We start from the raw sequence: 13,597 nt of genomic DNA, 5'->3' as shown, positions 1-13,597 counted from the left end.
AACGCTCATGCAAATACTCATGAAAAAGCATGTAAATAATAAAGACACTTGTCACTTTTTTCCACCTGAAAGAACAGAACTGTATTTTATTAAGTCATGGGGGAATAGCAATTTCACCATTTCTATCCTTGTAAATGAAAAGGGGGATGACTACTGAGAAAATATCCCAAAATACATGAAATTGTGCATAAGGATTACTTGTTTCCTTTATTCATACTTTGTCTTCCACAACCTGATCTAAACCAGGGGATGTTTATACCTTTTTAGCTGTATTTCATAGTTTGGAGATTCTGAAATGTTTTTTGCCAAAAGATAAGATTATGTTTCTTATCATACAAACATTCTGTGTATGTTTCCTTCTTCAAAGAGGATATTCACAATTAACCTGGAATTGCAGGTGTGGTGCTACAGAAAGCTTCTGCAACTAGCACTTACTCAAACCAAGAGAGATTCCAAATTCTTTCCTTGTGAAGCACTTATTCATAACTTCCAGGACAAGCACTTATTCATAACTCAGCATATGCCGATCTCAGCAGAAACCCCATCAGAGCTCCACATCTAAACCTTGGGAAATCTGAGGATGATTTTTGACCTAAGTATAGAATTTTGTTTAATTCCTAATCTTTCCAATAGTTACTATTTCTATATATCACTTTACTTCTCTCCTAGGTTACCAGTGGTAGGACAGTACAAAAACCATTCCATTATAATACAGCATTTAGTTGTAATGGCACATTGCATCCCATTGACATTAAGAGCAAAAAAGGTCAATGCTACCTTGCTTCACCCCATTCTGAAGCTAATGTTTGTTATTCAGGGTCCTGCACGTTTCTAAAAACTTAAAAGCTATTTTTAATTTCTTTCAACCTGAAAAGTGCAACAAAAAGTCTGTAGTAAACTCTAAAGCCCTAAAGAAATCCAAACTTGAGGAATAAAATTAAATGGTAGAACAATATCAGTCACGGTGCTGATTGAACAATCATAATGGTGGACATTACTGGAAACAAACACTGTAGCTGCACGCATGTTTATATTGATAAGAATATAGCAATTTCTACTTTAATATATGTAAGATATAGCTAAAGTTTATGAAAAATTACTAATAAAGGATCACTATACTTGACACCTTCCCGCACCATGTTCCCTGAGCCTGTTACACGGCTGTTTGTATACAGCGCTTCACATTTTAGAATGTATTTATTACAGATTGGCCCAAATAAGAAGCTTTTAACCTGAGAAATGGCTTATCTTTGGGAAGCTGATACCTTAACATAAGTTTCTAATCCTAGATCTAAACAGTTGCAGCAAGCCTTACAAAGCCAGATTGAGGGGAGTAAGGAAGAGATATAGACGAGAAAAATACACACATTGAGCAAATAAATTACTTCAAATCAGTTGCAAACAGAAATTTGAGGTTTCCCAACAAGCAACCCATTAAGGGAACTGTCTTAACACTTATAGCAAAGACTGAAGTCACCATTTGTGCTGAGTATGCGTTCTCTACTCAGAAATACCCTATACCTAAGAGGATCAACCCGCTGGGTGTCGCTGTTGCCAAGTTAAGATTCAGCATGAAGCTTTTACAAGACCTGCAAATAGACTCTTTTTTGTGGAATCACAGCTTTCCTAAAACCCCAATTTATTACAACAGTATTCCCTCTCCATAATTTTAGTAAATTCATCAAGTTTTATGTATTTAGAATGGAAGAAGACATTTACTACTTGTCTGCCAGACAAAAATGCCAAAGATGAGGTTTGATCTGGATATACAAATAATTAAATCAAGTGGAATTCCAGAATTTCTAAGCATAACCAGAACTCTTTTTTTAGGTTCCATATGGATTATTTTTGTTTCTTAATTGTTAGTGTATGCAGATTATTTTTAAAAATTAATAATAAATAGCTGTTACAGCAAGAAAGGCAACTAGTCAGAATAAATTTGATAGACAAATTTTGACTTTTGAAAATCTTGTAACATCTGCAGTGCCAAGGTCTGCAAAAACCCATAATATTGGGTGGCATTTACAATTTCCATTCTTACAAAATAAACACTTCTATAGCAGTGAAAAATCCAAAGATACCTGTTCAGAACAAACACTTATGGGCTCTCTCAGAACAATCCAGATGACACTCTCAAGGAGAGGTGGAACAGTGAGAGAGCCAAAGTAAGTCCAGTAGTCCAGGGACTTGGGAAGCAGACAGCGGGGATCAAAGTTTGTGAATAGTGCTTTTTTTCCCTGGAAAGAAATAAAAGGAAAATACCAGGGCAATATTATTTAAAAGCAAGAGGCCAAGGTAAATCATGCCAAAGGAGGTAGAACTTGTTCCACTATCAGGTGGGCCGGCAGCATCTTGGGTGATGACAGGGGGTCCTCATCACTGCCCTTCTGATGAGGTCTTACCTCAGAGACAGCTTTGCTGTGACTTTCCTTGATGCCAGCGGGACACCATGAGAGGTGTCATGTTAGAACAGGCTCCCCTAAGTTACAGATGACCATGAAATGGAAGTTGTGGGGAGAAGACAGAAGATGTTAGACTTTCAACATGGTCTCTGTGGGGCTGGCAGAATAATCCCACAGGTTACTGCCACTTGCTTCCCTCCCCACTCCTCCCAGGAATTACTTCTGTTTCCCTCTGTACTGGATACCAGACCACAGATGTCTGTCTGAACATCATGTTGGGAGTCTGGCTAATATCTCTTGCACAAAGAATAGGTTATTTCTCACCCTGTACCTCAGCAAAACAAGGAAGGAAGTATTTTCCTCATCTTTTTTACAGCTTTCCATAAAGTATGTTTTTCCCCTGTTACTATCCTCATAGCAACAGATTTGTCAGAGACTGGGTTCTCTGAGGAATTAGCTGCTTCCTCTTATCTTTTGCTGTGTAAAAACAATGTTTTGTCTACTTAGTTTCAACTTAAACAGAATGCACATAAACTGACTCAAATCAGGTATCAATCACTGGCGATAAGGAAACATGAAGGTGCAGGGACTAGCAGCCAGGTTTCAAAAAATAAAAAACCTGACCAACAAAAGCAACTACCAATATTAGCTAGCATTCTTTTAGAAGCACTTGTTCACCTTGATTCTGATTGTGTCCAAGCGGTCAGTAATCTTGCTCAGTTGAGGGTTGCATTCACCAATCTATTAACACCAAAGAAAAAAGAAACACTGGAGCTCCAGAGAAAAGCAATAAAAATTAATAAAAAAGCAAATGCATAATGAAACTGCTTTATATAACTGGAGTGACTGAAAGATCTGATGCATCTTCTGTACAAGCCTGTGACTAGCTGGTCCTTAGAAATAATGCTGATCATAAAGAAGATTCACCCCCTTGCTAATAGCATTCTGGCTACTCATAGTAATTACTTCAGCTACAAAAGAATTACAAACTTTTCACTACAGGGGTATAGAAACTATTTATCTTTCATGTTTTAATATGTGGGACATTAAAAGTTACAGACTAACATCAGAAATTTAAACTGCTTATAACATTGAAAACAATGTTCTTATGTGAGATTCCAAACTGAATTTGTGTGCTAAGAAATCCAGTGACACTTTCTTTGAGTCATTGTAATGCAAACTGGAAAGATGGAATTACTGAACTGCTGAAGCAGTTCTTTGCAACTGTTGCATGGAATGGCTCTCGGACTGTGCCAGCACCAGTACTAGCTGTTCTCAGGAACCTGTGTCAGCCACCACAAACTACAGAATTTACCAAAGCTCTAGCTTTTGCCATAGATTGTGAGAATTCCCCATCTGCTTCTACATACAGAATTCAGTGAAGCTGTCGCTTAGAACAGGGAGAGAAGGCAAAAAAGGTATAAAATAATTATTAGGAAATTCTCCAGTTTCTGGCTCTGCATTATTTAATTATTATTATTTTCTAGAAGAAACGACCAGCTCAGAAACAAGCCATTAAAAAACCACTTAAATCAAGCTGTCCCCCTAAATGAACATGTTAGTCAAGAACAAGTTACTGGGATCCAAATGGGGGCAGCTGAATTAAGTTCCGCATTTAATGTTGTTTGGGCTTGCAGACTAGGCAAACTGAAGAGCTTGATTGTCATGAAAAATCTATTAATCTGATATTTTTATTCTTAAAGGAAGCACAGCTTTCTATATTGGTAGCTAAACACTATGAAGGAAAGAAGTATAAAACAAGTTTCTCTTCAGCAATACTTACACAAACCATCACCATTATCTCTTTGGCCTTAAAATACAGATTTATTATGAGGGTTGAAGCATTCTCTTCTTACCTTCAGAAATACAGCCATGACTGCTAGTCCATCTGACTGAGAAGCTGCTTCAACAAAACTGGAATACTTCTCTGCATTCCAATGGACCACATGAAGCTGAAAAGCAAAATACACAGACAGCATCAACTCTCACTGAACTCAAGTAGTGGCAAATAAATATTACAACTTTACTGGGTTTGACACTCTATTTCACTCTTTTGTATGCAGAATCATTCAGTGTTCTAAATGCAGATATTTCATGAAATCAGTAAATATGTAGTTCACACAAATGGCAAAAGCATTTCCAGTGGCTAAGATTATTAAAAATTTAGTAGCAATCGGCATATCACAGTGCCTGTCAAATTGCTGTTGGGTTCCCAGATTTTGAACTGAGAAGTTAAGACAAAAAAAGCCAATGGTTATATAACTAGAGGTTTAAAATCCATTTTTAGTACAGCTGATTTTAAAAAGTGATTGGAATTCATGAGGATGTCATTAGTATTTACTCTTTTTCTTTAATCAAGCTTTCAGCAACATTAATCATCCACATAAATAGCTAGAAAATAGGCAAATACACATTAAACTTGCACTGACCCCTTTTCCCTTGTTTAGCTTAAGGGAACATCAGCATTTCATTTTTGACACTTTTCAAATGTTATTTTCTGTGACTACCAGTAGTGATGCCCTTACAAGCAGCTTGATTATCACAGGTTTGAGCATTTGCATTTCCAACATGCATTATTCTGGAAGTGTCCCGTAATATTTGCCTAAGAAGCTTAAACACTACCCTGCCAGGAGGGAAGAGGAAAAGCTTGTGACATCTATTTCCATGCCACTTAAGTTTAAAAATTAGGTTCCCTAATTCCTGAGCACTCTTCATTACGGGACCTCCTGGTTCCCAAGAAGTTCCAGGTTGTTCCAGCCTTGAGCAATGGTCTGACTGCCAAACTGGAGAGAGCACACACAAACAGCACTTAAGTCTAACTACTTCACAAGCATTAATTACTTTCACAAATCCTCAATGGATTAGTAAATCTTATTACACATAATTTTTAGTTAAAGATGCCAGAAGCATGGCATGAGATTGCCTTCTCTAAAATTGGTGACCATCTTTTCAGATTTTGAACTTCAAGAATGAGGAAAAACAACTCATTGAATGACTTAAACTGGGATGAACCCATGAAAAAAAAGGACTTCCTATTTGGAATACAGCACCTACAGGACAAGTAAAGTAAGAACAATTTTGGAAAACTGAAACCTGCTTTAAAAGATTTCCACATGAAGTAACATAGCTGCATGGCTGAAATAGGGATCTAGGAGTATGAAGATTTTTATTCTAAATATCAATCCTTGCTTAACTTCTATAAGTTTCAATTTTCCATATCTATAAAATGGAACTCTTGCTTGGTCTTACTTGACATCAATATTTTAAGCATTTGGGCTCTGAAGTGCTGAAACATTACTTGCAGCAAGTAAGGAATCCCACTGTCATCAATAATAACACATGTACAGTTATGATGACACCCATGCTGTCTCACAGCTTTAGAAATCCTTGAAGGAAAGTTGCTATGAATATTATGCACTAAACCAGGAGGATAACATAGTCTACTAAATCTTTCTCAAGTGCATTAATATCCTGGAGTTCATAGTGTCTGCACTGCTCCCTATTACAAATTCACAGAACCTATGTTGAACAACTTTTAAGCAATTACATTTTTTCATACACAAAAAGGAAACAGATACTCTCAGTCAGAAATTACCTTTATTATGGATTTGGGGGAAAAAAAAAACACCATCAAAAACAACCCAACAAAAAGCAAAAAGGAAAATTCCCATAGCTACTAAAAGCCCACCCCCACTCCCTCATGGCTTTGCCAAAAAAAACCCCAGAAGGTAACCCTCCAAAAACCAGAGCCCCCAAACAGAGTGTGAAACACTTCTGGGTACAGACCCATTCTCAATGGCTTCTGACTTCTCTAAGGAATATATCCTGTCTTACCACCGCGGTGTCACTGCAGCTTGTGGAGAGACCTTGATCAGCCCGTATGTTGTCACAGAGAATGAAGCCATGGATCCCTTCTGCTTCCTGGAAGGCTTAAGGGCCAAACCCTGCAGTCTTCTTTACCTGTACATGAATTCTTTCTTCAATTCAGTCAATGCCTTTTCTTCAAACCTTGCACATCTTCCTTACAAAGGTGAGCACTGAAAACATCTTCATGTCTCCTTCTGAGGTATTTTCTTTTGTGTGAACAATATTCAGAAGCCTTGGTTTTAATTCTGAGTTTCTTATCCCAAAGCCAAAGTGACATCTAGAGAGCTTCTTGTGGAGGGTTACCCAACCAACAGGTAACAGAAAGGCTTTTAGTCTGGCTAGAAATTCAGAGATATTTTCTCCTTCCATTTGGTTTCTTAGATGGGAAACATATATTTTCTCAGCTAGAAATTTGGGTTTGGTACTTAATGGTTTTAAAGCACCTCTATTAATTCTTTATATTCCATCTCACCTGGTTCCTGTGGAAAACATAAGCCTTTAAACACTGCAAATGTCACTTTTCCCCATTAGTGTTAGAAAATCGATCTTTCTTCCTGACCAGTACCTCTTATAGCATTTCCAGTAAAATCTGATCACACCACAGTGCATACATTACATTTTTTTTTCTTCTGTAGTATTATGCCTTTTATTTGGCCATTTATTTTTACACTTTTTACTTCTTTTTAACCCCAGAAAACTCTGACACTGTCTGAATTGCATGTTTTTAAAGATCTCAATCTCCTGAAAATACTCCATGGTACTTCCATTTGCAAAGAGGAATCTCATACTGAGAACTTCCTCCTGCAGATTACTCAAATACAAAGGAGACAGAGCAGGAGTGAATGCTCTATGCCAGAGCAGATGGTGCACTTCTCCCTTTGGCACACTACCTCCACTGAAGCACAGTACACCACAGACAGCAGCCATCCCACAGGCAGCAGGCATCCCACAGATATTAAACCATGGTTCTCAAAGTCATAACCACCACATTTCTAAGTGCACCACAAAATGCAACTTTCCTATGTCTTGCATAAACTTTACACTACATAGACCCAAATCCAATAATTCTGTGGTTTGTCATTGAAGATGACTTTGAAAATATTCTCCAAGGAGGAAACAATGAAAGACAAAGTTTAAAATAACTCTTGAACATTAAGTCTTGCTCTTATAGAGCTCTTGTCTTCTGTATTCCTTTTTTAATCCTCTGCAAAGCTTTCAAAGAGGTACTCCTTTGAGAAAGGACCAAACATGCAACACCTCAGGAAGACCACTTTTCAATAAAATGAGGGGAAGATGAAAAGCAGGAAGAGAAAGAGCAACATTATTCTTGTAATGGAAAACTAGTCACAAGCTTAGAGGTACAGATGACTCCATGTAAAGCCTTACCTCTGCCGCATACTTCATCCCATCCACCGTGTGCTCAGAGCCAGCTTCATCATTGGATCCCCAGTGGAAGTGAATCTGGCGCAGCCTGTAGGTCCCGCTGAGTGGCCCCCCAGTCAGCACTGGAAACCCAAGCAGAGGAAAAGGCTTCACTGAGAGAATGAAGTCTCTATCCACATCCTCTAACCTCACACCAGACTTCAATCTTCGGACACTCCTCTGCTCCTGCTCATAAGTTGTCTCAGACGACTTTCCATTTCTTGGAAGTGCTACAGAAACCCTCACCTCTCGAGGATATGACTATGAAAACTGTATTTATGGGGAGATTAGTGGGTTATGGCCCACTAAAGGGTATGCTGTTATTGTCAAGGTTGGATATTTCTCAGAGAATGGGAAAATACTTTTATTTTTTAACACTCAAGAGTTTCCTCTCGTGATTATATTCAAAAGAATCACTAAGAAATTAAGCTCAAAATATAGGTTTTATGAATAAGGAGCAGGATCATAAAAAAATAATGTCAGCAGCATTTATTTTCACCTTTGAAATTTGGTGGAAAATAGGAGGAGCTTAAATTTTCAGGGCTCTTTCCTTCATTTGCAACTAGATCCAGTTATATCAGATTGAAGTCTTAGGAAAAGGAGCTTATATTAACATAAATAAAATTAAGCCAATGCTACATGTGCATTGCACAACTGCAATATTACTGACAATTAGCCAAGGCTGGAAAGCATGTCCTTTGAGGAGCAGCTACATACTTTGGATTTTTCTAGTTTTGAGAAAAGGAGGCTGAGGGATGTCCTCACTGCTCTCTGCTTCTGTGGAGGGAAAGCAGAGAGGGAGCTGCAGGTCTCTTGTCTCAAGTATCCAGTGACAGGACTCATGGGTAAGGCTCAAAGCTATACCAGGGAAGATTTAAACTGGATGCTAGCAAGCATTTCTTTACCACGATGATGGTCAAACACTGGAACAAGCTTCTTAGAAAGGCTGTCAAAGCCCCAGGCTTATTAGAGTTTAAGAGGCATTTGGACAATGCCCTTAATAACATCCTTTAACTTTTGGTTAGCCCTGAACTGCTCAGGCAGTTGGACAAGATGATCGTTGCAGGTCCCTTCCAACTGAAAGAGTCCTATTCTATTCCATTCCATTCTATTCCATTCTATTCTATTCTATTCTATTCTATTCTATTCTATTCTATTCTATTCTATTCTATTCTATTCTATTCTATTCTATTCTATTCTAGTTCTGTTCTAGTTCTGTTCTGTTCTAATTCTATTCAAACTAACATGCATATGGGTGGGCTTCTCATTATTTTGCTTTTGCAAGCACTTGTAATTTTCTTGTCAGACTTAGAATCAAAATCTCTCTTCACAGAGCCTGGAATGTGAATTACACACAGACAGATTCCTTATTCACAGCAAAACAAATCACTCCACTCTTCCAGCTCTGTATGTCCTCTGAGTGTTTCAGAATCAGTCTGGAATAGTTTACTGGCTCATTACAGAAATTTTAAAGGGAAGTGAGGGGAGATTTAACCAGATGTTTTTAAAATTGAGAGCAGAAGGGAGGACAATAGCATTTTTTTCTCTCTTCTCGGTTTAGTGCAAAACCTACACTTTCTTAGGAACAAAATATACCAAATAAAGATGAAAGAAGAATTTTTAAGTTGCCTATTTGCTAACACAAGTACCTTGGACAATGAAAAAGAACTGGGACTGTTTGTTCTGGGGAAAAATATTTAACTTCCTTAAAGCTTCAACTCAAAAAACATGCATTTACATAGCCTATAAACTTAGCAAACAGAGGAGATGGGGCAGTGGTACTTTTAAATTCTTTCTTTTAAGGACTGTAAACTTTGATGCAAATGATCCTAGAAAAGTGTAAAGATCAGTGTTCTAACTGGCTGAGGAAAAACTATTATGTAGAAATGCACCAGCATGAAATACTTATGCTGAAAAATGTGGAAAATGGCCTGTTGATGTATTTGTGCCACATCACACAGTGATGGTAAAACCATTTCATTCCAACAGTAGTTAAGGAAGAGGGTACTCAGAAGTTTTTAAGGCAAATATCAGTATCTTGAATTTTGAGAAATATTGGAAGAAGATCAATAGAGCAATTTCAAAGAATGGAGTTAATGTGGTACCAAAGAGCATAAACAGACTTACACAAACAGTTACAGACTTGACAGCCCAGTTCCAGTGTTGACCAAAGTGAGGAAATAGTTCATATGGGAGTCAGTTAATAATGCATTAGAAGATGCTAATGTATTTAGTACCAATTAATTTGATTTTTTTTCATGAAACCAACACATGGCAGGAGTTCTTACTTCACAGAGGTGCCCCAGAAGCCAAATTTGGGCCCTAGAAAATTCAGTATTTTTTGAGCAATGACCTGAAAGAAAACAAAAACAATACGGATAAAGTTTGTCAGTGACAAATATTGGGGAAAATAGTGAATTACTCAATTTATGTTTGTGGACTGAAGAATCTGGTCCATGCATAGAAGACATGGAGTCTACTGAAGGAGACTGGGTATTCCATCTGTTAATTATCTGATCAACACCTGTCAGTGCTTTGCCACAATATGAACTACATCCATGGAGATAAGGCCTGGGGAAAGCAGTGAGAGGAGGATTGCATTACCATTGCTTTGGTACCAGGAGAAGCCTAGAGAAACATTGCTCAGGCCCTGTCACTTCATGAAAGGAGTTAAGAGAGTGGAAGAGGTTCTTGGCGTATTCACATCCATTAACTTTTTTTTCTTTTAAACTGTGAGGGTAATTAACAATTAGAACAACTTACCAAAGGCTGTGGTAGGTTCAGCATCGCTGGAAAATCTGAAATCAAGATTATGTATTTTTCTAAAAGATGTGCTTTAGTTCACCAGCATCTACTAGGCTCGAAGCAGAGATTAATTCTGGGAAGTTCCGCAGCATCTGACACAAGGTCAGACTGATCACTGATGGTCAGCTGGTGGCTTTCAGGCAACATCCAATGTTGACAGAAAGTTTAAAACTAAGACTGTTCAGGAAACAAAAACATGACGATGTCTCCATCTATGTCTCTCCCTCTTGCCACTACGAGCTAAAAAGTCCTCAGGACTAAGGGGTCATCAAAAAATCAGTCTCTCTCTGGCTTTGATGCTTATGAAAGCATTACATGGTCTTGAATCCTCAGCTAAGCCTCACACAGCCACAAAACAATTTTATTGCTTGAAGATTCTGCACTCCTACAGCTTGAAGAGGTGCATGCTGCCTTGCCCAAAATCCAAGAGAAGGTTTCAAAGATGAAGGCAGTAACATTACAAAGACTATAATACATCAGAGAACTTCTAAATAAGAATTATTGTTTGCTACATACTATGTAACTAAACGGAAGCTACATACTCCTGGAAAAGCCTTGGGCAATAATACTTTTCAGAGAAGAAAAGGGATTACTTGGGATCTATTTCACTTGTTCTGTATTAGCTCTTACTTGTCATAAGAAGTCTGAGTATAGGTCGTAAAAAGGGGAAAAACATATAACCAAACCTGCAGCTAAATTCAGATAAGAGATTTGAGCGATTCGGTTGGAATGAACCTGTAATGAGACACAAAGGATTCATCTGCAGTGAAAGAGAGAGAGCAGCATTTGAAAAATTGTACACAAAACTGTTCAAACAGGGGGCTGGCACTATCCAGCTGGTGGGGATGAATCAAACCACTCCTTTAAGTAGGGAATCCCAACACTTTCTGAGAAATACAACCTCGAACTTGTGTCCAAATATGTTCCCACACTGTATCATGCTGAAAGGCAGGGAAAAAGGAATCTCTCATCCAGAGAAGCAAAGCCTTACTGTTTATTAGGAGTTCACACCCAGGAGTGAGACATGTCCAGGCTGTAGGCATTCTATTTAGGAATTGGTGAAGGAAGTTACAGCGCAAGAGTAAAGGAACAAACCTGATTTGTTGACGGTGTCATCAAACTCCACACTGGTGGAGTGCCCGTTGTTAAGGATGATTTTAGCAGAAGCTGGATCATAACTGGGGTTTAGAGGACGGAGGGAGGGATCATACTTGGTTTCCTCAGTTTTGATGTCGATGGGTGACTGACGGTCTCCATTAGCAACAGGAAAAACCTCTTTCCAGTGGGCAGGCCCTGAAACGCATTGGAGGGGAAGTCTAAAATGCTGACAGCACCCTCACACTTATGAAAGAAAACTCTACTTGAATTGTCCTCATCTGCGTCTTTTAAATGCAAAAGAATGCATCAGGAAAACACAGATCAAAACATTCAGCTACTTTTGCTGCATCATATTGCAATAGCAGTTCTCCAGGCCCCTCCATGTACCTTGCATGCACTTTAAACAAGGCCACAGTATGTAGATAATTATTCCCCGGTAAGACTCAGCTATGCACAAGACACATACAACAAATGCTCACTCAAATCAGGCATCCTGTATCCAACAGGCACCATGTCCCAATTAATTTTTGACATGCCATTTTTGCCTAATATCATGTCTTCTTGTGTCTTTAAGGATTACCTCTTTTCTATGCAGAATTTTGTTTATGCCTTGTTCCTTTGCTGCAAAAGACCTGAGAACACATCTTCCACTGATCACTCTGAATGAGATGGGGAGATGTCAAAAAAGGTGATTGGTGATATCAGAAAATGCTGAGTGGTTCCTGGAGCCTGATGGCAGTACCTGGAACCTAAACACTGCTGCACCTCCGATCACCTCCTCCCAGCCTACCCAACTGTGCTGTCACAAGGAAGAGAGACTGCCACCCTCTAATTATGAAGTGTCCATGCACACAGGCACACATACACACACACACTAGTGTAGCACTGACAAAATCAAAGAATAGGAACACTCAGGACAGTGGTGACTGTGTGAGGTTTGTATTTCTACTGCCTTCAGCTGATGAGAGTAGATCTTCCAGACACAGAGCCATTGACCCAACTTAGGTAGAAATTATACGACTAAAGAAACTGTTAATCAATACCAGTCATCTCAACCTTCCTCTCTCCAAGCAGGCTAAGCCAAATGTCACCTGAAAAGCTAATAAATCAACAATAGGGATATGAGAAAATAGCAAATAACATCCTAAAGCAGTAAGAAAAGCTTCACTGATAAAATGTGTGAGTTATCTGTTGTTACCTACTTAAGCATCAGAGAGTTCCCAATAATTCATGATAACAGTATATGTGCCATTGTTTAACCATATTTGGATAAGAGGGTAAAGAAAAATATGAATAGTAAGTTGCCTGGGGAATATATTCTATAAAGACAGAAAACATTCCTTAGGATGGAAAGGAGGGGAGAGCAAGGCGAAAGAAGAAAGGAAAAAGAGAAAGGTGAAAGTCTGCAGGGCAAACGATCTTTCAGTACTAAGAAGAACACAGAACCTTTTTTCCTCTGGGCTTATAATGGGTAAAAAGCAATTGAAAGACTGGATATAAGAAATACGTAATACAAGCATCAGAACCTGGTCAAATAAAATCTGCATCACTGAAATCCTCATAACTAACTCCCTACACTGAAGATAACTGACCTCAGTGCAAAAATTGGGTTTGGGTCTTTCTGGATGGCTTAGCACTTAAATAAAAATGATGACAAAAAATGATGAAAACATATGATGTAGTAGTTAATAGCCTAACATCAAAAGCTATTAGGTATTTTTCTTTCCTTGACTTCAATAGAAGTGAAACTCACAGGTGCTAAAAGCACCCATGCACCCCAGCAGTAAATCAAGGAGGAAGCGCCCACAGCACCAGGGGCTGCAGCTTGCACAGCACCTGGGCAGAGAATGATTCTCCTCTGAGCAGCACTGAAAAACAGAAGGGGGAAAAACTTGTAAAGAATAGCCTAAGACTTAAATCTCAGAACAAAGACGAAGGCCTTCAGTCTTGATTTTTAGAAAAGTGCTTTTCTTAATTATTCCATTAACTAAACTCAATAAAGA

The 13,597-nt window shown here is 38.5% G+C and overlaps 1 protein-coding gene across 1 annotated transcript in view; it reads right to left on the bottom strand.

Annotated features, from left to right (window-relative positions):
• LOC102045070 (carbonic anhydrase 13) overlaps positions 1-12,107 on the bottom strand; it is a 14,238-nt gene extending 2,131 nt beyond the window's left edge. Inside the window, exons 1-8 of the mRNA XM_031058501.1 lie at positions 12,074-12,107; positions 11,592-11,789; positions 11,183-11,231; positions 10,455-10,480; positions 7,656-7,774; positions 4,259-4,354; positions 3,081-3,143; positions 2,082-2,237 (exon numbers count right to left, since the gene is read on the bottom strand). Coding sequence (XP_030914361.1) covers positions 2,082-2,237; positions 3,081-3,143; positions 4,259-4,354; positions 7,656-7,774; positions 10,455-10,480; positions 11,183-11,231; positions 11,592-11,789; positions 12,074-12,107 — 741 coding nt within the window. The remainder of the gene's footprint in view (positions 1-2,081; positions 2,238-3,080; positions 3,144-4,258; positions 4,355-7,655; positions 7,775-10,454; positions 10,481-11,182; positions 11,232-11,591; positions 11,790-12,073) is intronic.
• Positions 12,108-13,597: the final 1,490 nt, after the last annotated feature.

Source organism: Geospiza fortis, unplaced genomic scaffold (genome assembly GCF_000277835.1).
Source record: "Geospiza fortis unplaced genomic scaffold, GeoFor_1.0 scaffold7, whole genome shotgun sequence".
In the NCBI taxonomy this organism is placed as follows: domain Eukaryota; kingdom Metazoa; phylum Chordata; class Aves; order Passeriformes; family Thraupidae; genus Geospiza; species Geospiza fortis.
Note: the sequence above shows the minus strand (reverse complement) of the source record. Positions and strands in the feature narration are given on the sequence as shown.